We start from the raw sequence: 24010 nt of genomic DNA on the forward strand, positions 1-24010 counted from the left end.
AAAAAATGTTTGGATATCACAGCAGGTCAGTCAGCATCCACGGAGAGAGAGCAAGCTAACGTTGAGTCTAGATGACTCTTCATCAGAGAAGTTGATCGGACACTGCCCATAGACCATGTGCCAGAGGCTGAAGGTGATAGCTTTGGTCTTATTACACTAAAATAAAGTATAACCCATCCAGAGGGCATAGTAGAATACAGGGGAACCTCGATGGGCGCGTTTTCGCTTGGATAATCGATTATTCAGTTAATCAATTAAATGTCTTTCCTCTGGGGCTCGGAGTTTTTAAAGTCTGCTCCACGTTCAGGACACTGAGCAGCACATAGTGCGAGACCCCACTCTCAACTCCGCCTAACACCACCCCCCGCCCCCCCAACCCCACGCAGACAAGGGAGAATGTACAAACTCTACACAGTTTTGCCCAAGGCTGGAATCGAACCTGGGACCTTGGTGCTGTGAGGCAGCAGTGCTAACCACTGAGCCGCCATGCCTTTGTGGGGTAAGTCTCCATAAAGCGCGCGCACACACACACACATCTTTTTACGGCAACTTTTTGACAAGTTTCACCTCTGCCCTGTACAGGACAATGTTGGTCAGATTATCTGGGGAAGTGGGGGGGCGTGGGCGGGAGGGGGGGTGTTTAGGGTACACCTCTATGTAGAACTCCAGGGAAAGTGTGGCGAGAGAGAGAGAACGGGAGGTCAGTCATTTGGAAACGGTGCCTGTTTAATCACTGTTAACCAAAGACACGTCACTGTTGGCAACACGTCTTTGATGCAATGTTTCTATCGGGACCTCGAGATCTCCTTCGGATAATCCGATTTTCGGATAATTGGTGTTCAGATAATCGAGGTTCCTCTGTACCAGGAATGTAACATGACCAAGCATTGCCCCTGTTCTGGTTCAGCTGCTGCTGGATCTCTCTCTCACTCCCTACAGTATAGAAACAGGCCGTTTGGCCCAACAAGTCCTTACCGACCCGTCCGAAGAGTAACCCACCCACACCCTTTCCCCTTCCCTGTATTTCCCCCTGACTAATGCACCTAACACTACTGGCAATTTAGCATGGCGAATTCACCTGACCTGAACATCTTTGGACTGTGGGAGGAAACCCGAGTACCCAGAGGAAACCAACGCAGACACGGGGAGAATGTGCAAACTCCACACAGACAGTTACCCAAGGCTGCAATTAAACCAGGTCCCTGGCGCTGTGAGGTAGCAGTACTAACCACTGTGCCACCGTGCCGCCCCTATGAGGTCATCCAAAACTATGTAGTTCAAGTCTTAACTTGCATTTGGTCCCATTCATCCATCACTCCTGGGTTCACAGACATACAATGGCTCATGGGCAAGCAACATTTTGGTGTTAAAATGCTCAACCCATCAAGGCCTCATGTCTCTCGACTCTGGAATCTCTCCCAGGCCCACAACCCACTGAGATATGTGCACTCCTCCTATTCTGGGCACTTCTGATTACAATCACTCCATCATTGATGGCCATGACTCCAGCTACCGAGGCTCTAAGCTCTGGGATAGTCTCTCATTCTCTCTCTCTCTCCTTCTCTGCCTCTCTCTCTCTCTCTCTCTCTTTTCTCCTTTGGGACATTATAAACTCTCTCTTTGAATAGGCTTTTAGTCATTTCTCTATGTGGCTTTGGGTGATATTTTGTTTTAGAATGCTTCTGGTAAGAGTCTGGACCATTTTATTACAGTAAATATCCAAAATAAAATAGAAATCTGTTTTTCCTGATGATTATAATTTCAACCAAATCATAGCTTAAAGATTACTGAGAGTACTTACTATTTTAACGACATACATGGCATCATCACCAACATTGTCTTCTGTCGCAGGAGAAGCTAGAAATAATTTGGAAGAGATTAGTTAAAATAAATTATTTAAAATAAAGGGATATGGGCCAAATGCTGCAAATGGATCTATATCAGTTTAGGATGTCTGATCAGCATGGACAGGGTGGACTGAAAGGTCTGCTTCCATGCTGTAGAACTCTATGGCTCTATAAATAAAAGGTAACAAGATCAAAACAAAAGTGAACAGTAATTATCAAAACAAAACATCATCACTGGATTGCCAACTGAAGAATGACAGTGAAATAGAAACTTGATGACCAGTTACTTTAATGCTTGTTCCTGCAGTAGAACTTCCCTAACTCAGGCCTGTAAGTATCTATTTTCTGTTTTACATTGGGAAGCCAAAGCATTGCAATGACGTACTGCAAGGCACGTTCCAGTCCAGTGTGCTCACTCAACAAGAAGCAGGCACTATTGGCTAATAGGAGGTTCCTCACTACATTATATCACAAGATTGTAACCAAATAGTGCAGGGAACTTATAAAATTAGATCCCTGATTTTATTTAAAATTAGTTGATCTCAGTCAAGATATTAGTGGTAATGTGGCAATGACTATGCATCAGAGCAAAAAAAACTCTCCATTTATAATTATTAAGCAGTATTTTTGATGCACTGTTTAGTAAAAGGATGAGATAGCATTCCATCCATAATTAGATCAGAAGCTTGACATTAATCAAGTTATTACAGTGAAAATACCTGTTGAGCATCATGCTGATAGGGTTAGTTGTACAAATAAAAATAGAATGACATGTCACATGCTTCAGTTCTATCCTTTAAGAGTCAAAATTGGACTGAATTGGAGTAGGCTAGTCAGTCCAACTAGCCTGCTCTGTTATTGGTTAATCTTATTTCTCCCATCTGCTTTATATTCTTTGGAATCCCTATTTCTCAATTAAGTATGTATTTTTTTTTCAAAACATTAATTTTTTTCAATTACTTAAATTCAGGTGTCTCCGTGGGGAATCAATGATGAATGCTCTTCAGGGGTTCCCTATCCCTCCCAAAATAGAAGGGGCAACCCAAAGTTATAGACAACAAAGTAGTTTCCTACTTTGGTAATCCAGTACCAAATTCCAGACTCAAGATCACACTGTTTTAGCGAGTTTTGAGAAGATTTGTAGCTCAGGTTGAGGTTCTGGATGTAAATTTGCTCGCTGAGCTGGAAGGTTTGTTTTCAGATGTTTCAACACCATACTGGGTAACATCATCAGTGAACCTCCAGTGAAGCAATGGTGTTAGTGACCCGCTTTCTATTTGTGTGTTTAGGTTTCCTTGGGCTGGTGACATCATTTCAGAGGAAAAGACCTCCAAGAAAAAGAACAGGAAATGACATCACCGACCCTAGGAAACCTAAACACATAAATAGAAAGCAGGTCATTAACACCAGTGCCTCACTGGAGGCTCACTGATGATGTTACCTAGTATGGTGACAAAATGTCTGAAAACGAACCTTCCAGCTCAGCGAGCAACCTTACTTCCTCACACTGGCTTTTCAAAACAAAGTTATTGTTCAAGTTTCTGCTCAAACTACTTGGCAGAGCTTCACAAGGCAAAACCTCGCATGATGCAGTGTGTTTAGGCAAAGTTTTTGAATGGAATTGTGTGTTTTTTGCCTTGCAATGAAAAATATTCGGGATATAGTTAAGTGTGGGAATCTGATTCTCATTTTACAAATATAAATAAAAGTGATTAAATACAATAAGTAAACATTTTGCCAGGTGTACAGTCTAACACCTAAGTAAACTGATTTTAAGCAACTGAAAATGATGAACAAAACTGTACATCATTTATTAGTTTCACTGGTACATACTATCCAGATTATTGGCATATTTAGCAACTTGTGAAAAAGGTACCTCGAAGACTTTTGCTGGTAACTGGCAAGTATCGTACACACCATGCAAGTGCTGGCAACAATTATTTTTAACAAGCAAGAACCTAATTATCATCCCTTGACATTCAATGACATTGCAATCACTGTATCCCCTACTGTCAACATTTGTAGAGTTACCACTGACATGAAACTAAACCAGTCCAGCCATGCAAAGGGAAGCATGGAGGCTCAGTGGTTAGCACTGTTCAATTCTACCCCCGGGTGAATGTCTGTGTAAAGTTTATATATTTTCCCTATGTCGGTGTCAGTTTTCTCCAGGTGCTCCAGATTCCTCCCACAGTCCAAAGATGTGCAGGTTAGGTGGAATAGCCATAGGAAATGCAGGTTTACAGGGATAGGGTAGGAGTGGGATGCTCTTTGTAGGGTCAGTGTAACTGGATGGGCCAAATGGACTCTTTCTTCACTGTAGGGATTCTACATAAATACTGTGGGTCAGGAAAACTCAGAATCTGGGAATTCTGAGGTTAGTACTATTAATTTGCTGCATGTATTTATGAAAATATTGTGAAATGTGTATAGGTCGTCATAAGCCTGCGCCATTTTAATTTAATAGGAATAAATCAATAAAAATAAATCATACAAAGTTGGGACAAATTCCATCCACGGCTTCTTGATTTCCTAAGTGGCAATGGGAAACTGCCACACTCCACAGCTGCCAAATCATTCCCTGAGGCAGCAACTCCAAGGAGTCAGCACACTAAAGCAGCCCCCACTGCTTCTGACCGAACCCAGAACTCCGCCTCTGCCAAAGCTGCCTAATTGCTGCCGATACACCAGCCCCCGCCAGAGCCAGGAGACTGTCCCAACTCTCTGGGACTGGACTCATTTCAACTTCCAAGAACCACTTCATCATCCAAATTAAATCCCATGGACTGAGAAACCATTCATTCCACCACTGTTGCAGACGCCACCAAAACATCAGAGCAAAAGAGCAGACGCCAATTCATCAACGCCCGACCAGTTCCTCAAACCTCAACTGCCATGGCCACAAGAAATGGATTGGATTTGCCACTCAACAGCTCCCCACAACCTCTCTCCAGACAATGCAGCCACTGAAAGAAGAATAAGTGAATTTGATTCAAAAGTTAAAATGAAGAAAATAAAATCAAATAAAAGAAGGATGCAGTTGGTCATGGGCTGGGAGCCTGAACACCTCCTACGCTGCCGCCTCTGCCATCTTGCAAATAACTCACCTCCTGACTCCACAAACCCTGTCTACCACTACAAGGCAGAAGTCAGAAGTATGATACTGCTCTATACTGGTCTGGATGAATGCAGCTCCAACGACACTGAAGAAGCTCAACCACCACATAGGTCAAACTCTACGGTCAATCGTGTTTAATTGCACTCATTTGTGATGATTCACATCCAAAGTGTGTGTTTCGTCATCACTTTACAGCTAATGGTGCTCTAATAGTTGTTTGGTAATATAGAACTTCAGCATTTCTCCAACCAACGAATGAATGCGACCTACTTTGTTGAAAATTTAAACAGGCACAGTGGATGTACAGTGCAAGAGTGGCAGGGGTAAGATTCTGTCTGTCAAGAAGAGGGACTTGCATATCACAGTCATCCCCTATTCTCTTTCCCCACTCTCTTGTCTCTCCACCCCATCCTCCTACCATCACTCCTCAGCCCCGTCTCCCTCCTCCACATCCCCTTCTCCTCCCTCAACCCATCTCCATTCTCCATCTCTGCACATCTTTCAACTGCCCTCACTAACTCTCTTTCTCTCTCTCTCCACCTTCCCTTTGTTCCTACATCTCCTCTAACACCCCTTTTCCCTATCTCCCACCCTGTTCCTCCTCTCTTTCTCCCCAATCACCCCTCTGTCTCATATCCATCATCCCTCTCTATCCCTACATCTCTCCATGATTCCTCCTCTTTTCCTCATTCTCCTCCCTCCTCAGCCATGTCTTGTTCCCTGTCCCGTTAATGTCAGGCATTGACCGGATTGGGACATTAGGTTGGAAGCTTGTTCTGCTCTGGTCCCAGTCCAGGCACCATGTTATACTAAGGAATAGTGGAAGGGATACGCATGTGGGTTCAGGAATTCCCTCAGGGGTGTGGGGAGGTTTGGGAGTTCATGATTGGTTTGAGATGTTGGGTGGCTGGGTCTGAGTTTACAGGTAAGTGAGACATCAAGCAAAAAAGGTGAGAGTTTGCCTAGAGTGGCAGGGGTAAGAGTTTGGGTACCAGGGCAGCTCAACCTGGGAGATGGCTGATCTAGCTATCTTGGTGAAGTGTAATTTGTTTCATATGTAATATTACTGATGGAGCTACTCTGTCATCATTGTTTAAAGCATAAATCCTGATTAAATTACCCAGTCCAGTCCTGAGTTTCATCACACGGTATGTGTGTGTGCGGGAGGTGTGGGGCAGCCTGAGTCTGTCAAGCTTTGAAGTATTTGCAAATGATATTTTACCAATGTAGATGGGGTGATGTAGCTTTTCTTGATAGGTAAAAGCAATGACTGCAGATGCTGGAAACCAGATTCTGGATTAGTGGTGCTGGAAGAGCACAGCAGTTCAGGCAGCATCCAAGGAGCAGCGAAATCGACGTTTCGGGCAAAAGCCCTTCATCTCCAGCTCCAGGATCTCAATGCTCAATACACAAGAACAACAGCCAATTAGGTGGAGGCTGTCAGAAAGGAAGTTCCTGTTTTTTTTTTAACCCTCTGAAGCGAAGAGACAATGATGTAAATCAAGATGGCAAGTGGCATGAATAGAAACTTGATCCCAAACAGCTACTCCCTCCGGCCTTCCACATTGTAGAGACTGTTGAATTGGGAAATGTTTTCAAAGAAACCTTCACAGATTGGCAGGTCACTAGCTCACAATTTATATATTTTTTTAAATAACTTAATTTCACTGCCTTATTTCTCCAAAGTTGCTACATTTACACCTTTGACTATATCTTTATCATCTCCCCTATTCGTACTCCTCATACCTTGTTTTTCCACAGAGTTGATCGCCATATCAGAATCTGCACAGAGATCATTCTGGAGGAGTGTCCATGGGGTCACCAGAAGCAGTGGGCACAGGGGTCACATTGAAGGAATGGGCACAGACAGCCAGAATAATGATCAGAGGAAGAGTAGCATGCTCGTTGAAATGGAAGGGGCGAGGAAAGCACTTGGGAAAAAGTTTGGAAATATGCACTAAAATTTATTTATTTTTGCTTCTTTTATAACCTGTAGGAAGCTGCATTTTGTTGCCTATAATAACTGCATATACAAATTTAACAACTATGAACAGTTTGAATGTGCCTTATAGATCACAATCACTTAGCCTGTGAATCAAGATTCATCCCAAAATCACACTATTTGATTTCAAATGATGCACTCGGGAATTATCAAACACCGAAGGCATGTTAATATTTACTGGTAGGGAAAACAGCCCACTTGATTGGTGCCACATCCACCACCTTAAATAATCCTAGTTCTTTCACCTGTTACACAGTGGCAGCAGTGTGTACCATCTACAAGAATGCACCGCAGTGGTCCACCAAGGCTTCACAGCCAGACCACCTGCCTAACTGGTGAACTCCACCAGTTCGAAAAACCAAGGGCAGCATATGCATGGGAACACCACCACCTGCAAGTTATCTTCCAAGCTACACACCAGCCTGACTTGGAATTATACCACCGTCCATTCACTATTATTGGGTCAAACTTCTGGACCAATTTCCTGATAACATTATTATTGCATCCAACAAGTCAAGAAATCAGCTCAAGAAGCTGGCTCACCACCACCTTCTCAAGGACAACTCGGAATGAGCAATAATGCTGGCCCTAGCCAGTGATGTCTATATTCTGTAATGGAATAAATAGAAACCAAGAAAAATGCACTGTGCACTGGGCAAAAGACTTGTCTTCATATTCCTACTTCTATTGTTTTCAGTAAGAGAATGAGATGTGAATATGATAACTTGATTCACATAAAAATAAATAACAGAATTACTATAATATTGGGTGTGTTAAGGTTTTTTTTAAAAAAAAACATGTTGATCTACGTTAGTAAGTTAGAAATATCTTCGCGTTTGGACCTTATGTCCTGTAGTGGTTTTTTGTGCAAAACAACCTTTGCCTAATCCAGTAATTATTCATTCTAACTAAACCACCTTTAAAAGCTTAGGCTTTATCAGCCTTCTTACCCAAGTGTATCAGCCCAAATCCACCATTACCAATAACTTTCCCAAGTTTCCAGTGTTTCTTTTCAAAATCCACAAGGATAAAGCCCTCAGGGAGAGGATCAGGAAGCTTCTTTCTCATGTTGCCTTTGGGTGGCATCAGACCTAACAAAAGGAAGACATGTTTTATTCATGTTTACAAATGCATAAAACAAACTACAGTTTCTTTTTCCACAGAATGTTATGCCTTCTTTTATCAATGTAACTGATCAAGCTCATGCGATATATGGTGGTCTCATATATGTAAGATATATACTATATATAAAAATAGATCAACTTTTGAGATGGTTACAAGAGTTAGTGTTACAACACAGACAGCCAAATCATATCAGCCTCCCTATCCCCATATTCACAAAATAATAAAATTAAAATATTCAAATAACCCTCAAAATTGACTCCAATGGTTCCTAACCAGAGTTTTTTGAATAACCAGTACCAGACTTTGTGAATAATCAAAACTATGATGCACACTGGCTATATAGCTAAAAAAGATTTCACAATTTATTAGTAATACAGTAATTTTAGCAGAGCAAAATTCAACAAATAATCCAATTAATGTCTAAGATTTTTCCTTCTAGCCTCCAGTCTCACACAAAGATAGAGACAATCAGAAGTAGTTAAGCTACCTAGCTACCTAGACTACACCTCCCTGTATACATCTTTCCACCACGGCGAAGGTCTCCAAGCCTTCCATTTCTTGCCCTCACGCCGTCCCAACCAGTACCTTTCCACTGACACTCATCTGTCTGGCTGAACTGGTTCTCACCCTCAACAACTTCTCCTTCAAATCCTCCCACTTCCTCCCTTCCTCCAAACCAAAGGGGTAGCCATGGGCACCCACATGGGACCCAGCTATGCCTGCCTGCTTGTCAGATATGTGGAACAGTCCATCTTCCACAGTTACACCGACACCAGCCCCCACCTGTTCCTCTGCTTATCGATGATTATATCATCGCCACTTCATGCTCCCATGAGGAGGTTGAACAGTTCATCAACTTTACCAACACCTTCGACCCTGACCTCAAATTCACCTGGACCATCTCGGCAACCTCCCTCCCCTTTCTGGACCTCTCCATCACTGTCTCCAGCGACCGACTAACCACAGACATCTTCTACAAACCCATCAAATTCCACAGCTACCTAGACTATACCTCCTCCCAACCTACCTCCTGTAAAAATGCCATCACTTATTCCCACTTCCTCTGCCTCCGCCGCATCTGTTCCTAGGATGACCAATTCCACCTTAGAAATTCCCAGATAGCCTCCTTCTTCCAAGATCACAACTTCCCCTCCCACATCGTTGATGATGCTGTCCAGCGCATCTCCTCCATTTCACACACCACTGCCCTTGAACCCCACCCTTCCCAATGCAACAAGGACCCAACCCCCCTGATCCTCACCTTTCACCCCATCAATCTCTGCATACATCACATCATCCTCCACCACTTCTGCCATCTCCAAACGGACCACACCACCAGAGATTTATTACCCTCCCCACCCCTATAAGGAGAGACCATTTCCTCTGTGACTCTCTCGTCCACTCCGGGCATGTTCCCCTGCCACTGCAGGAAGTGCAAAACCTACGCCCACACCACTCCTCTCACCTCTGGGCAAGGCCCCAAAGGATCCTTCCACATCCATCAGAAATTTACCTGTACCTCCACCGATGTCATCTACTGTATCTGTTGCACCTGGTGTGGTCTCCTCTACATTGGGGAGACAGGACGCCTTCTTGCGGATCGTTTCAGAGAGCATCTTTGAGTCACCCACACCAACCCCACCGCCTTGTGGCTGAACACTTTAACTCCCCCTCCCACCCAATGACATGCAGGTCCTTGGCCTCCTTCACCATCAAACCGTTACCACCCGATGCCTGGAGGAAGAAAACTTTCGACCCTGCAACCACACAGGATAAATGTGGATCTCAACCGCTTCCTCATTTTCCCTCCCACCACATTATCCCAGTACCAAGCCTCCAACTCGGCACCGCCCTCCTGATCTGTCCATCACCTTTCCCATCTATCTGCTTCACCCCCCACCCCTATCTATCACCCTCGCCCTCACCTTCATCCACCTATCGCTTTCTTAGTTTCCTTCCCCCCAACCCCAACCCCCTCCCATTTATCTCTCGGCCCCCCTGGCCCACAAGCCTCATTCCTGATGAAGGACTTTTGCCCAAAACATCGATTCTCCTGCTCCTCGGATGCTGCCTGAACTGCTTTTCCAGCACCACACTCTCGACTCTGATCTCCAACATCTGCAGCCCTCACTTTCTCATAGTTAAGGGACAAATCTAAAGGAAAAATAAATGAGATATAACTGGCCAGTTCACTCAAAAGGACTCCACGATCCATAACATCACCAACACATAGAATTATACTTGCTTGGATTCGGACGACACTAATGCATGCAAACCTCTTCCGGAAGGCTCCGAGGAATATTCATTTAATTCTTATAACAGAGATTCTATTCTCCACATTTTCAATAAATTGATAATAAGAGGACAACCTGGCAGCAATCAAACCTCTGTTCACAAACAGAATCCTTCTGGCCTAAACACAACCAGGCCCAGTTCAAACTCTGGCCTCTCTCTGCTTGACTAACAGTCTCCACACAAGGTCCGAGTTGATATTCAACATCTGCCATCTGCTTGAGCATAAGTGTCTATAAAGCACTTTTTAATAAGAATCAGTCTGTAATTAACTTACAGGTCTGACCTTAAATGCAAAATTCAGCTTGTTTGTTCTTATGCTTTGGTCAACATAAGCTGCTGTTTGCAGTCCAAAGGTGATCTTCAGCTCTCAGCTCACAGTTCACAGCTACAAACCAAAAATGATTTTAAAAAAATGAAATACCGTTGACGGTCTGACAGCAACTTTGGGAATGCATCAGAACAATTTGGAGTTGCAGTTGCTGACAATAAGTCTATGCTCCACCACAGGGGACAATATTGACTTGTCCCTCCCCACAACCTACTCCATATCAGAGATCTCCAAATCATTCAGTGAGCTGGCAAACTCACTTTTACACTGCTGATCGCATTGTAAAACTCCTTTAAAAAAATTATGTGGTTGAATGTGATGGGATTGTTTTAAAGTGCATTCACTTCATAATTACAAATCAACAATTCTGCTTCTATCACAATCCACTATAATTATTTTTCAGTATTTGAAATCGAATTTAGAAATGGGGGAATTCAATGCTTCTAGCTTCCAAATTTATTCTATTCACTGACATGATAACTGCTGGATGGCTGGAGATCCCCTTGACACTGCAGCCAGATTCAAACTGCCATCAGGAAAGAGGAAGTCAGCACATAAAGTTACCAGATCTCAGTCAACAGAGTCAGATATGGATGTAGGTTTGCTCGCTGAGCTGCAAGGTTCATTGAAAATGAACCTTCCAGCTCAGAGAGCAAACCTACATCCAGAACCTCAACGTGAGCTACAAATCTTCTCAAAACTCGCTAAGAGTCAGTTATCTCCAGCATGAGTGGCATGTGACCACATTTTGCCATTCAATAAAAAAAATCAGGCTGAATCTGAATTCCATAGCCCAGAAAAAGGAAAAACATGGTCAGATTAACATTGACTCCTTTTTTATGTTGACTCCATGGTGTAAAGATTTACCAAATAATGAAGCTGGAACATATTTTTCCAAAAATCATTGACTTGAATTGGAATGCAATGCAATACAATTATTCTAAATGTATTGGTTGTTCCCCCATGAATTTAATGAATATCTGAATTTCCACTGGTTGGTCAGACTCATCATTAGAAGTGTACGGTTTGATGAAGTTCTTTACTTGTATCCATTTTTGTACTGAACAAACCAGCAATCTTTGACTGATAACATTGATGGACCAGATAAATCTCGGGGTTGCTAGGCGGCAATGTTCAATTCTGCCCAGCAATAGGGAGAAACTGCCAAGTATTTGATAGGTCACTCAGGACAGTACCAAAATGTAGTTCAAAGGTTACAGGCAGTGAATGTGTATTTGGAGAAACAGACTTTTCCCAATTATGTTGATAATAATTTGCTTGTTCACTAGCCCCAGTATCTCATCATTTGTTAATTATTTCTTTCAAAAGGTTCTTTACTTCTCCCCCAAACCCACAATTCAAAGCCAATGAACAAGTTGGTTTGTCTTTACATAAGTTTCAAGTCTCTAATCTGTGCATCACCTCAAAGGAAGCTCTTTGTCATTCACTTAAGGCCTTAATACTTTTCCAATCGCTTTTAAAAGGGTCTACATATTCCATGTATTAACTTGGTGAGGCATGATTAAAACAACGGAAAAATCAGTTCTTCACAGAAAAACAGCACGCTTTAATCACAATGCCAATTCATTGCTTCAAAAATCCCATCTACAAATACAGAAATTCATTTTATATTAATACACAAAACTATTTGCTAGTTATCTTGAGGTTCGTGAACCAGTATCTTAGCAGCTCAAAGCAAATGTTGTATTTAAAAGCTTTCAAAATATATGTTTTAATCCATTGCATCCAAAAGGTGTTGTCATTAATTTTTGAAGCCATTCTGAAAGCCTGCAAACAAGTGCATTGGCGTAGAATTGTTACGATCACTAATTCACACTTGAGCAGGCTGCTGCAAGGCTACTTGTCACCTGGAGGTGAACCTTGAACTTATTGTTGCTCACTCCTCCAATACACTTGAGGAAGAAATGATAGAACCCAGATTACACGTCGAATGGAAGAGAGAGACACAAAGTAAACTGCCCAGCAGGTAGGGTGTCATGTCTAAAATGCAGCAGTGATCAACAGAAGATCTTTATTGAAGTGAAGATATCAGTCTACAGCAACAATGGCTCATGGTGAGAGGTCACAAGTTTATGGCAGACTAGGGACGACATTTATATACAGTAGACCCCCGCATCTATAGGAGATACATTCCTGGACCTACCACGGATAGGAGCGAACACATTCATTTCATTGAGAAACGTACCTTCCTGACAGCCTCCTGGTCCCTGGTTCCCTGTAATATGTTCAGGGCGCGGTAATCTGTGCATAACTGAAACCGCGGAAACGATTCCGCTGATATGGGGGTCACCTTGTATTTCAATACAACATTCCCCATTTTATACATAATTGATGCTTTGTTTTTCTTGTTTATGTATTTTTAAAGTCTTCCAAGTTATTAAATATATAGATGACAGTTCTATGCACTGGCAGTTCATTACTACTGCCTATCTATGCACACATGTTGCACACATAAGCCTTCAATCATGCTGGTTTCATAATGAAATGTGCATGCTGTTGTCATGGCTGTTCGGGTGGGTGATGTTGTTTCCCAAGGTAATGTCATTCCTGGATCATTCACTGTTATTGTGACACCCACTGCTGATGTGTAACCAGTGCAGCTGGTGGATTCACCTCATCCTGATCTGCTGCCTCAAATTAAGGACTAACCTCCCCAGTTGGATTTCCATGCCTGCAATTTCAGTGTAGTATATCTGGTCACTCATTTCTACTGAATACGATTGGAATGACAATTGCTCTATGCAGGTCACAAGTTGTAACTTGAACTGAATGGTTGTATCTTGACTGGCTCTTCAATGCTAAACTCTGACAATGATTTATCAGTCTTGTCATTTGCTTTGTTTTGTTGTTCGCTTTTGTTACTACTTCTGGCTTCAGTAGATTTTTGTTGCTGGAAGAGTAGTTTGGATTCAGCGTGATATTAGTCTTTGTACTGATCTATTTTGAATGGCTTCATTAGGTGTGTTTCTCCACTGAAAGATTACAATCAAATGCAAGGGATTTGCTTTATTTCCTTATAATTCTTTGCGATTTTTGCTGCCACCTCAGCCTGGCCATTTTGAAATAACCCCAGACGCCAGTATCCTGTCACCAAGTCACACTTTATTAACACGTGGAGAGTCCTTGACACTTATCCAGCTCTCAGTGAACAGGATGCCTGACACTCCTGTTCTTATCTTTCAGCCAGAGTTCCCGAATTGGACCAGGTCAACAGTCCCAATCAGGAAACACATTTTCTATGAGGTCTACCTAGCTGACCTTGTTACAATCACTACACATTTGACTGAGAGTATGTTGTATGTTATTAAATTTCCGAGTTGCTTATGCAGTAACTAAATTCTTCACTCATGAACTGAGGGTCACTGTTACATATTGCAGTCAGGAATGCCACAACTGAAGAGTGCTTCCCGGCATTGAGCAGTAGTCATTGAAGCCAACGGTCTACCTCAGAATTGTAGTCGAATGTGACAGGATAATCAGTTCCTGTGAGCTTAAAAGATCCACTTCCAATTTCATTCATAAACTGATTGCGATGTCATGTGTCTTCAATAGTCTCTAACTTGCTTAATTTGATACTCATTACAAGACCTGCATTGACTGATGTGGCCATTGATTTGATTGCTCATGTTCGGCCAATAGAATACATTGCTTGCTTTCGTCAAACGTGATTCAATTCTCCACTGGCTTACATGGATCTGCATCTCTCCCCTCAATTCCTTCCTGATAATTATTCTACTTCCTTTGTACAATATGCCATATTGGGCTTTGAATTAATCTCTTTATGCCTGATGTGCTCATCCAGCAGGAAGTGTCTATGCGATGCTCTCTGGCCATCCTTTTATTGCTACTTTTAGCAACAGTTGGAGATTTGCATCCCATTGGACAGTCTGCTTGATTGAAACAAGTACTTGTCTGTTAAATTCAATATCTCTGCTCTTGATTTCCAAGGTATACTAAGCTGCTCCTTCATGTTGATTTCACGCTGTGTTGTAACATCCTCCACTTTCATCTGGAGGACTTCTCTTGACAGCATGTCTACAATATGCATCAGCTTGCCTTGCATCTATGTCACAGATGACATCTTGGTAATTGGAATAACAATCTTTGCAGATGCTTTGGAGCAGATAGTAGTGGCTTGAAGAAAATCCTTAGAACTGGCTTGTGGTCAGAGTTAGCTGTCAGTTTTTCTCAGTAGGTACTGATGAAAATGTTTGGAGGCAAGGATAATGGTTTTTATCTACTGTTTGGTCTCATCTGTTAGAAAATGCCTCCCCCATGTTAATCTGCTGTCTAAGCCTATTCAAGCAATCTGCTTATCCTTGGAACCTATTTGCACCGTGCCACTAGCTTGCGAACTGTCATGTCTGCCACAGTATGTTCAGCCAGAATTGGCAATATTTCAGATTGAAATGCAATCATGGACAAATCTTGCTATGATTATGTGACCTCTACCATGAGGTGCACACACCCTCTGGGGCGATATCTTCACTTCATCAAAGACCTCATGTCGAACACAATGCTGTGCGATACACACAAAACATGGCGTCAGAAGTGACATTGAGGTGAATGTAGCAGACTATGAGAACGTATAGCAAGAGGCAGAGACACACTGGTATGTAAATCTGAGTTGCAACGGGAAGAAATTAATGAAACAAAGATCAATGAAGCAAGCTAATCAGAAGTGACATTGAGGTGAATGTAGCAGACTATGAGAAAGTATAGCAAGAGGCAGAGACACACTGGTATGTAAATCTGAGTTGCAACAGGAAGAAATTAATGAAACAAAGATCAATGAAGCAAGCTAAAGTTCAAACACTCATTAAGAGAAAATGGATGCAGCTTTACCTTACCATCTCCTTTTCAAATGAGAAGAGATATGGAGCAAATCAAGAGCAAGGGGTGGCACAGTGGCTCAGTGGTTAGCACTGCCGCCTCACAGCACCAGGGTCCCAGGTTCAATTCCAGCCTCGGGCGACTGCCTAAGTGTCTGTGTGGGTTTCCTCTGGGTGCTCCAGTTTTCTCCCACAGTCCAAATATGTGCAGGTCCGGTGAATTGGCCGTGCTAAACTGGCCTTAGTGTTAGGTGCATTAGTCAGATGGAAATGGGTCTGAGTGGGATACTCTTCGGTGGGTCAGTGTGGATTTGTTGAGCCGAAGGGCCTATTTCCACACTGTAGGAAATCTAATCTAATCTAAAAAATGTTTCCACGCACAGTGGCAGAATCATGAGATAGTGTTTTGGTTTGTTGAGGAAACCAGAACAGTTACAAGTTGCTACCCTATTATTGCTGCTGAGAAGAGTCTGGGGTTCAATGGGGGCCTTCAAAGCTAATAAGAATTCTTTCACCTCTCTTTTTCTGCTCTTCAGAAAGAGATTCAGTATGGAATATATTTTGAAAGTTTCCCAACAGGAATTATTCAAATAAAATTGAAACGATAACAACAAAAACACATATTGCAAAGTCAAATGTTACCAAAAAAACTACCACAAACAAACTGCTGGCACTGAACAACCCCCATCACTGTCATTAGTATCCTGCATTTACAGACCACATAGTCCACAGTCTTGCATGATGTTAATGAATAATATTGAAACTGTCACAGACCAGGCAGCACATAACATTTTGCTATAAATGTATAGATTTAATGATTACTTACATTTATTGCTGATATGCCAAATATCCACTTATTTTACTGAGCTGCATTTACATAAAAGCTATGTGCAAAGAAAGCACTGTGACAAATACATTACTCACTTCTGTATGTGAATGTCATAAGTTGACTGTAAATCACATTTCTTGCTTTAGTAGGCAAATGTCACAGTACATATCAAAAAGGAACTTCCCTTTTCTTCCCCATTCTCTCAGAAATAGCTGTGTTGTTTCCAAAAATCTACCAGAATTTTTTGACTGACTAAGATCAGCAATACAATACAATTTAGAACATGGTGCATCGTACTGAAGAAATACCACTTTCAACTAAAAAACATCTGCATATGAAGAGACGTTGGCCTTCTGCGGAGCTTAATCTATTTAAATAACTGTATAATGGCTGCCTCCACAATGGAAACCCCTGGCACCACATTGGAAACCCCCGCTGTATAAACACACAGAAGCAACAAGCAGACTGTGGGTTAAAGCTCTGCTATTTGTCTGCCAGTCACAATCATACAACAAAAACAACCTCAAAAACAAATCACTGATTCAAGCAGAAGTATTCCTCCAAATGCCCATCACACAGACTGCCACATGCCCAATCCCTCAATGAAATTCTAGCCTGACCAATCATAGAAATATAGAATACCACATTGCAGAAAGAGGCCATTTGGCCAATATTAATGCACTGATAATCCAATGAGCATCCCACCCAGACCCAGACCCCCACCCTATCCCTGTAACTCCGCATTTACCACAGCCAAATCAACCTAACTGCACAACTTTGGACTGTTGGAGGAAATCCAGACAAAGGGGAGAACGTGTAAACGCCATACATCAGTTACCTAAGATTGGAATCGAACCAGTGTCCCAGATGCTGTTAGGCAGGAGTGATAACCACTGAGTCACCATGCCACAGTATCGCAGCCTGTCAGAAATCCCAAGCAGAATCCTCTTGGCATCTTTTTCATTTCAATTTGATTGGGTGACACTGTGCTGGATGCAACGTCATGCTGTGACAATGCTCATGATACTGGGAGCTGGGGATTCTTTCCCCTTGGTTTCTGATGACATGTTTTGGGACTATTTTCTTTTGAGCACTGCATTGCAGTCTCCAGAATGCTTTCTTTGGGTGCTGGGGTATTGGTGTCAAGCTTTATGTGGTTTCTGCTAGCTTTAAATTCTGATTTTTTTTTTAAATGCTTTTTGCCACCTTCCTTAAAACCTGCCACCTTGGCAGCCACCTGGTTGGTTGCGCTGGCCTGTGCTTGGCCACTTTTGTTGGCGCCACCTGTTCTTTTGTGCAATATAGTTTTAAATATGAGCACACAAAAGAAAAATGCAGAAACCTGAGTTGCACTGAACCCAAGAATGCTCAGAGGTATGGCATTGGTTATGTCATCTTTGGCTGAATTGAACTGAGAAAACCCGTTTGATCAAACAGAAATTCCAGGCTAATTAGCCAACACACATAGTCAACAGCTCTGATCGATAGTGACCAACATTGCTTTTGCTTAAATGCCAAAATGGCAAATGAATTGATCATTTGAAGCAAGAAAAACAGAGATGGGTTGTTTGAACTGACTTGATGAATTGATTTGGTTCCATGCATACAATGAGAGGAATACATACATACTTATGGTCTGTGAGAAAACTGGAATATGGAACTATTTGGTCGGTTCTGGATTAAAGAGGCTTTACCATATGATTACATTGAAGCAAACAGTCAGAAGATCAAAGATAACTGCTGTCTAAAGGAAAATCAAACTATTGGAATCTTTCTCTGAAAATTTAGGGTTTTAAGAAGAGTGAAGAGATAGGTTTGACTGCTTAATTGTGGACAAAGAGACACGGAGGAGCCTTCCATCTATGTCCATGGCCTAACAGGGTGAAGTTGCTGTGTGTTTTCAGCTGGAAAATCAGCTGCGACAGAAAGCAGATGTTAAAGTGGAAGCAGCAGCTCACTCTCTCTCTGAGTGAAGTTTTATTGTGAAAGCTGATAAATTTAAATATCAGGGTTTCTAGCCAGTACCCATCTGAATCTGAAATCTGGCCTGAAGATCATTCTGTGACTCGCAGCAACTGGATCTTGTTGACAGGAAATCGAAGGAATTATTGAAAGTCAACCATTTTAGCATGTGAATTTGAAGCTGGACAGGGTTTTTCTTTTGCCTTTATTTCCCCAAAATCCATGCTATCTTTACAGAGCTATACTGTCTTGCCTTGGACAGGTGTGCATGTAGATCTAAGGGAATATAGTTTAATTCTACTTCATAGGTTAGCTGCTAATCAGTTTTGCAAGGAATAAGTTTGTTCCTAATAAAAAAATTATTTTGGAGTTTATAAAGAAACCCAGTTGAAGTTTCTTTTCTTCATTCCCCCCAGGAAACAGTAATAAAAGAAAAACAAACTGATCAGTTTGATGATTAAATATGATACTTACCATTTGGTAAAACTTTGTGAAATTGTCAGCTTGATTATCACAAGACTATAAATTACTAGCAATTGTGCTTGTCAGAGATGCAACAACAACCCTTAATTAATGTATCCTCATACGTTCTACATACCATGAAGTTTGGGTATAGGCACTGTAGAGGCTGCCTTTTTTGACAACACTGTCCTTTTGTCAGAGTCTCCTGCATTTCTGCCTCTGCCTTATCTAAGGGTGACTACTGCCTGACACTGCAAAGTTTGAATAAGAACTTTGACATATTAGAAATACTGATCTTTGTATTACATCTCTCAAATCCAATTAATCCATCCTCACTTCTCAGATTCTCAACCGTATGGGATGCTGATTTCAGAGTTTCATCATTGTATACATCACCATTTCATTAACATACATATTGTCAGCATACTAGATTAGGCCAGGACCCAGGTTAAGGAAAGGAACATGAGGGCCCACAAACGAGGGCCCAGGCCTCTAGTGGGCTCATTGTGCTTTGGTTAAGATCAGGATCCCAAGTCAGGAGCAGCACCAGGACCTGAAATTTCTGAATCTACCTGTACAATATCAATATCTGTTTCACCAGATGCTTTCCAATCAATACTTAAAGCATTTCAGGGTCACATAGGAGATTGGTAGTCTCACATAATGTCAAGTCAAAATAAAGGTACAATTAATAAGCACTGACACTGCCCACTCCTCATTTTAGGAGTCATTGAGTCATAAAGCACAGAAACAGATCCTTCGATACATTCACACCACGCCAGACATAATCCCAAACTAAAGTAGTCCCACCTATTCGCTCCTGGCCCACATCCCTCCGAACCTTTCCTATTCACGTACTTATCAAAATACCTTTTAAACATTGTAATTTTTCCTCAGAAAGTTCATTCCACACATAAACCACCCTCTGAAAAACAGTTGCCCCTCATGTTTTTCTGTTTAAAATCTCTCTCATGTCACATTAAACATGTGCAACCTAGTCTTGAAATCCTCTAAACTCGGGAAAATACAACTACCCTTAACTCTATCTCTACCTTTCATTATTTGATAAACTTCTATCAAGTCACCTCTCAACTTCCTACACTGCAGCAAAAAAAAAACCCAGCCTTTCTTTATAACACAAACTTTCCATACTGGGCAACATCCTGGGAAATATCTTCTGAATCCTCTCCAGCTTAAATAATATCCTTTCTGTAACTGGGTGACTAGAATCAGATACAGTATTCCAGAAGAGGCCTCATCAATGTCAATCTCAACATAACTTTTCAACTCCTATATTCACAGGACTGAGCAATGATGGCAAATGTGCCAAATTAACCACCTTGTCTATGTGTTGCAAACTTTCAATGAATTATGGACCTGAACCCCCCACATCCCTCTGTTCCACGCCACGACACAAGGCCCTACCATTAATTGTGTAAGCCTTGTTTGTTGTACCTCACATTTATCCAGATTGAAGCTCAAACTAGAGACCTGGATTTAGCACATTCGTGGCACACAAAATGTTTATAAAATATCAAATTATATATTTTTCAAAGTTCTATTTTAGTTTAAAACTCAGTAAACTCGAGTACCTCCCTGGTAAGCAGTTGGGACTGGGTACAATCTAAATTAACTAGTACAGTGGTAATGCGTCGTTAACCTAAATAAACTACGTACGTGCTTACACCTATAATTCACCCAAATGTCCAGTCTTTTACGTCTATCCATTACCATTCCTGTACGCAAACTAGTTCCCGCCCATAAACCTGGCCGAGCCCAGTGTTTATTCTGCGGGCTCCGATCAACAATCGTTACGATGTGCCCAGACAAACTTGGCCAAATGAATCCAGCAGGTCAGCAATAAATTAAAGACATTCAGCTTGCCCTGCTACTGCAGAATTCATATAAACTGAAAAGGTGTGGACCAATTTAAATTTTACGGTACAAGTTTTCAGGGCTGGAACATTTCCATCTCCAGCCACACTTAAAGAACTTTCCCCTCCCTCGCCTTCTCCAGTGGTCTCGTTCTGTTCAATAGCATAGGTTTGTTTAAAAAGAGCACATTTATACAGACAGAATGTTTAAACGTAGAAGATAAATGGATTAAGCGTGTACTTTACAAACAGGCCGAAGACGGGAGGTCAGGAGACACCTACACAGTCAGAAGGACTCCAGTCTACAGTGTGGGCTCCAGAGGGTGGGCTGTGATAGGCTGGTGCTTTCTGTTTGAGCCGACTCCCAAGAAATGTGATACCCCGGTGACTGGAGTGAGTCCCTGAGAAAGTGAAAGTAAAAGTAAAAAGACAGAGCCGGGACTTCGCCTTCCTGTTTTCTACTTTCAAGCCTGTAGAGAAGTGCTGTGAAGAAAATCTGGACAGCCAGGAAAGTCACTCTTGCAGTTCTTTCTTATTGCGGGTAGGAATGGTGTGGACTGTACAGAAAACCATTTATTCCGCTCTGGTACTCCACCCGGAGACGTGTCTTTCCAAACCCTAACGGCTTAAATAAAAGTGAGGCCCATTGCTCTTATCCTGGTTTTCTAGAATTTCTGAACTGCTTCTGGATTAGAACAAAGGAGGAAATGTACCACCGCTACAAGCGTGGGTCTCACTCCGACCTTATGGCTCGAGTAAAGGGATTGTTCATTCTGTATGTCTGTGCCAGTGAGTCATAGAAATTACAGCACTGAAACAGGCCCTTGGGACCAACTCGGCTATATGCCGACCAGATATCCTAGCCTAACCTAATCTAGTCCCATTTGCCAGCGCCTGAACCATATTCCTGTAAACCCTTTCTATTCCTATACTCATCCAGATGCATTTTGAATGTTGTAATTATACCAGCCTCTACCACTTCCTCTGGCAGCTCATTCCATACACGGACCATATACCTGAAAAAGTTGTCTGTTGGGTCCCTTTTGAAATTTTCCCCTCTCAACCTAAACCTATGCCCTCTAGTTCTGGACTCCCCCATCCCAGGGAAAAGACCTTGTCTATTTACCTTATTCATGCCCCTCATAATTTTGTAAACCTCTATAAGGTCACCCCTCAGCGTCTGACACTCCAGGGGAAACAGCCCATGCCCTTCATGATTTTATAAACCTCTATAAGGTCGCCCCTCAGCCTCCAGCACTCCAGGGAATACAGCCCCAGCCAATTTGCCTCTCCTGCAGTATTTGGTAATTTCCATTTCATAGCACAGACTTTGTTCTGTTACTTGTAAAGAACTAGGAAATAATTGTGTGAATGTACATCTTTTGATGTGATATTCACTATGGTGCTGTAGCCATATGTCAAGTAACAGTAGCCTAAATTGTCCAAAACTGACATAGGAACAAATTACTGCAGATGCTGGAATCTGTACTGAAAAAAAACTGAAGATCACAGCAGGTCAGATAGCTTGCTTTCTCCCCATGAACGCTAATGTTTCAAGTGTAGATGACTCTTCATCAGTCCAAACCAGATGCAGTGTGTGGGGACATTGCAAAAATTTCTGTGACCTATCATTTTAATGTTGTTTTTCAGCAAGCACAAATGATTCCAACTGAAGCAGGCACCCCAGTGGGCAACTGAGGAGCAGATGGATGAAGAGAGAGGACACTGGAGGCCGGTGTCCAGTGATGTTCCACAGGGATATCTTATTGTTTATGATATTCATAAATGATGTAGACAATGCAAGGGGGTGGGGGATGATAAGTAAATTTCTGGATGACACAAACAGTGGCTGGGTGGTTGACAGTGATGAGGGAGGCCTTGAGTTACGGGCTAATATCGATGGTTTGGCCAGATCAGTGGCAGATGGGGTTTAACCCTGATAAATTTGAGATGATGCATTTTGGAAGAAATAACAAGATATGAAAGTGCAAAATGAATGGCAGGACATTGGGAAGCTCGGGGGAACAGAGGGATCTTGGGGTCCTGGTCCACAGATCCATGAAGATGTCTGGACAGCATAATAGGGTAGTTGGGAAGGCATACGGCATGCTTACCTTTATTAGCTGAGGCATATGTTATAAGAGCAGGAAGGTTATATTGGAGCTATACAGAATTTTGGTTAGGCCACAGTTGGAGTACTGTGTGCAGTTCTCTTTACCACATTAAAGGAAGAATGTAATTGCAGTGGAGGAGTTCCAGAGAAGATTCACCATGATGTTGCCTAGGATGGAGCTTTTCAGCTGTAAATAGAGGATAAATAGCTTTGTGTTGTTTTCTATAGAGCGGAGAAAGTTGAGGGTGGTCTAGATTGAGACATATAAAATTATGAGGGGCATGGATAGGGTGAATAAGAAGCAGCTGTTCCCCTTAGTCAAAGGGTCAAGAACAAGAGAGTTCACTTTTTAAGAAGACTTAGTCGGGATTTGTGTACAAGTAATTCCATCCAGAGCGTAATTTTGGATCTGGAATTCCCTGCCAAGGAGAGTAGTTGTGACAGGTAACCTCACAATCTTTAAAAAGTACTTGGACAAATACTTGCAGTGTCATAACATTCAAGGCTATGGGCCTATTGTGGGAAAGTGTATTTTTGGTGGTACAGACACGATGGGATGAAGGGCCTCTTCTGGACTCCATGATTCTATGACATGTCTATTCCCTCACCCCGCCCCCAAAACCACCACAACCCACCCCCCCCCACACACACACACACACTTTTTTAAAACAGTCAATCTACTGAGTCTTGATCAGAGAAGATTTTCCATCAGATTATCCAAATCCTGAAAGAAATTCTTAAGTAATCAATGTCTGCCTGTTGTGCCAATTTGACCTGTGGCAATGAACATTTTTCTTGGGTCACTTTACTTGAAGATAGAAGTCCTGGAACCTTTTCCTGTCATTTCTCCCTCACTTTGGCTTCACTTGCTCTTTCTCTGACTATAGGAAAGGTTATGACCTTCACTCCTGCCAAATCATTCACCAGTAGTTCAACTCATTTCTACAGGCACATTTTGGACAACCCTACAGTTACTGTTCTGGATATTTGGTCACACACAAGGTGAACCCTATTCAAAGACATGGGTCTTTACTCAGTGCTAATACCATTTATTAAAATCTTGGTACACTATTGTACACTCTCCAATGGAAAAGTTATACCTTTCCAAAGCAAAAGAGTTTAGTGACTCCTATCTCCTTTACTGTATCTAAATTTTTGCCTGTCTTATTTGAAGAATATGGAGTTACTTTTTGATAACTCTT

General features: G+C 42.0%; 1 protein-coding gene and 1 long non-coding RNA gene across 7 annotated transcripts in view; one reads left to right on the top strand and one right to left on the bottom strand.

Annotated features, from left to right (window-relative positions):
- Positions 1–21574, bottom strand: part of LOC122552887 (serine/threonine-protein kinase VRK2-like) — a 115325-nt gene extending 93751 nt beyond the window's left edge. For 3 of the 6 annotated variants that reach the window (XM_043696037.1, XM_043696032.1, XM_043696036.1), the window contains exons 1-4: positions 20978–21574; positions 17169–17172; positions 7918–8058; positions 1802–1857 (exon numbers count right to left, since the gene is read on the bottom strand). In XM_043696037.1, the coding sequence (XP_043551972.1) occupies positions 1802–1857; positions 7918–8053 (192 nt within the window). In that variant the 5' untranslated portion in view covers positions 8054–8058; positions 17169–17172; positions 20978–21574. Of the gene's footprint in view, positions 1–1801; positions 1858–7917; positions 8059–10670; positions 10773–17168; positions 17173–20936 lie in introns of those variants that run through there. The other 3 variants (XM_043696034.1, XM_043696033.1, XM_043696035.1) reach the window with 3 other exon arrangements.
- The window catches only part of LOC122552889, a 30327-nt gene continuing 26940 nt past the window's right edge, over positions 20624–24010 (top strand). Inside the window, exon 1 of the long non-coding RNA XR_006312541.1 lies at positions 20624–20674. This is a non-coding gene — a long non-coding RNA (uncharacterized LOC122552889). The remainder of the gene's footprint in view (positions 20675–24010) is intronic.

Source organism: Chiloscyllium plagiosum, chromosome 9 (genome assembly GCF_004010195.1).
Source record: "Chiloscyllium plagiosum isolate BGI_BamShark_2017 chromosome 9, ASM401019v2, whole genome shotgun sequence".
NCBI lineage: Eukaryota > Metazoa > Chordata > Chondrichthyes > Orectolobiformes > Hemiscylliidae > Chiloscyllium > Chiloscyllium plagiosum.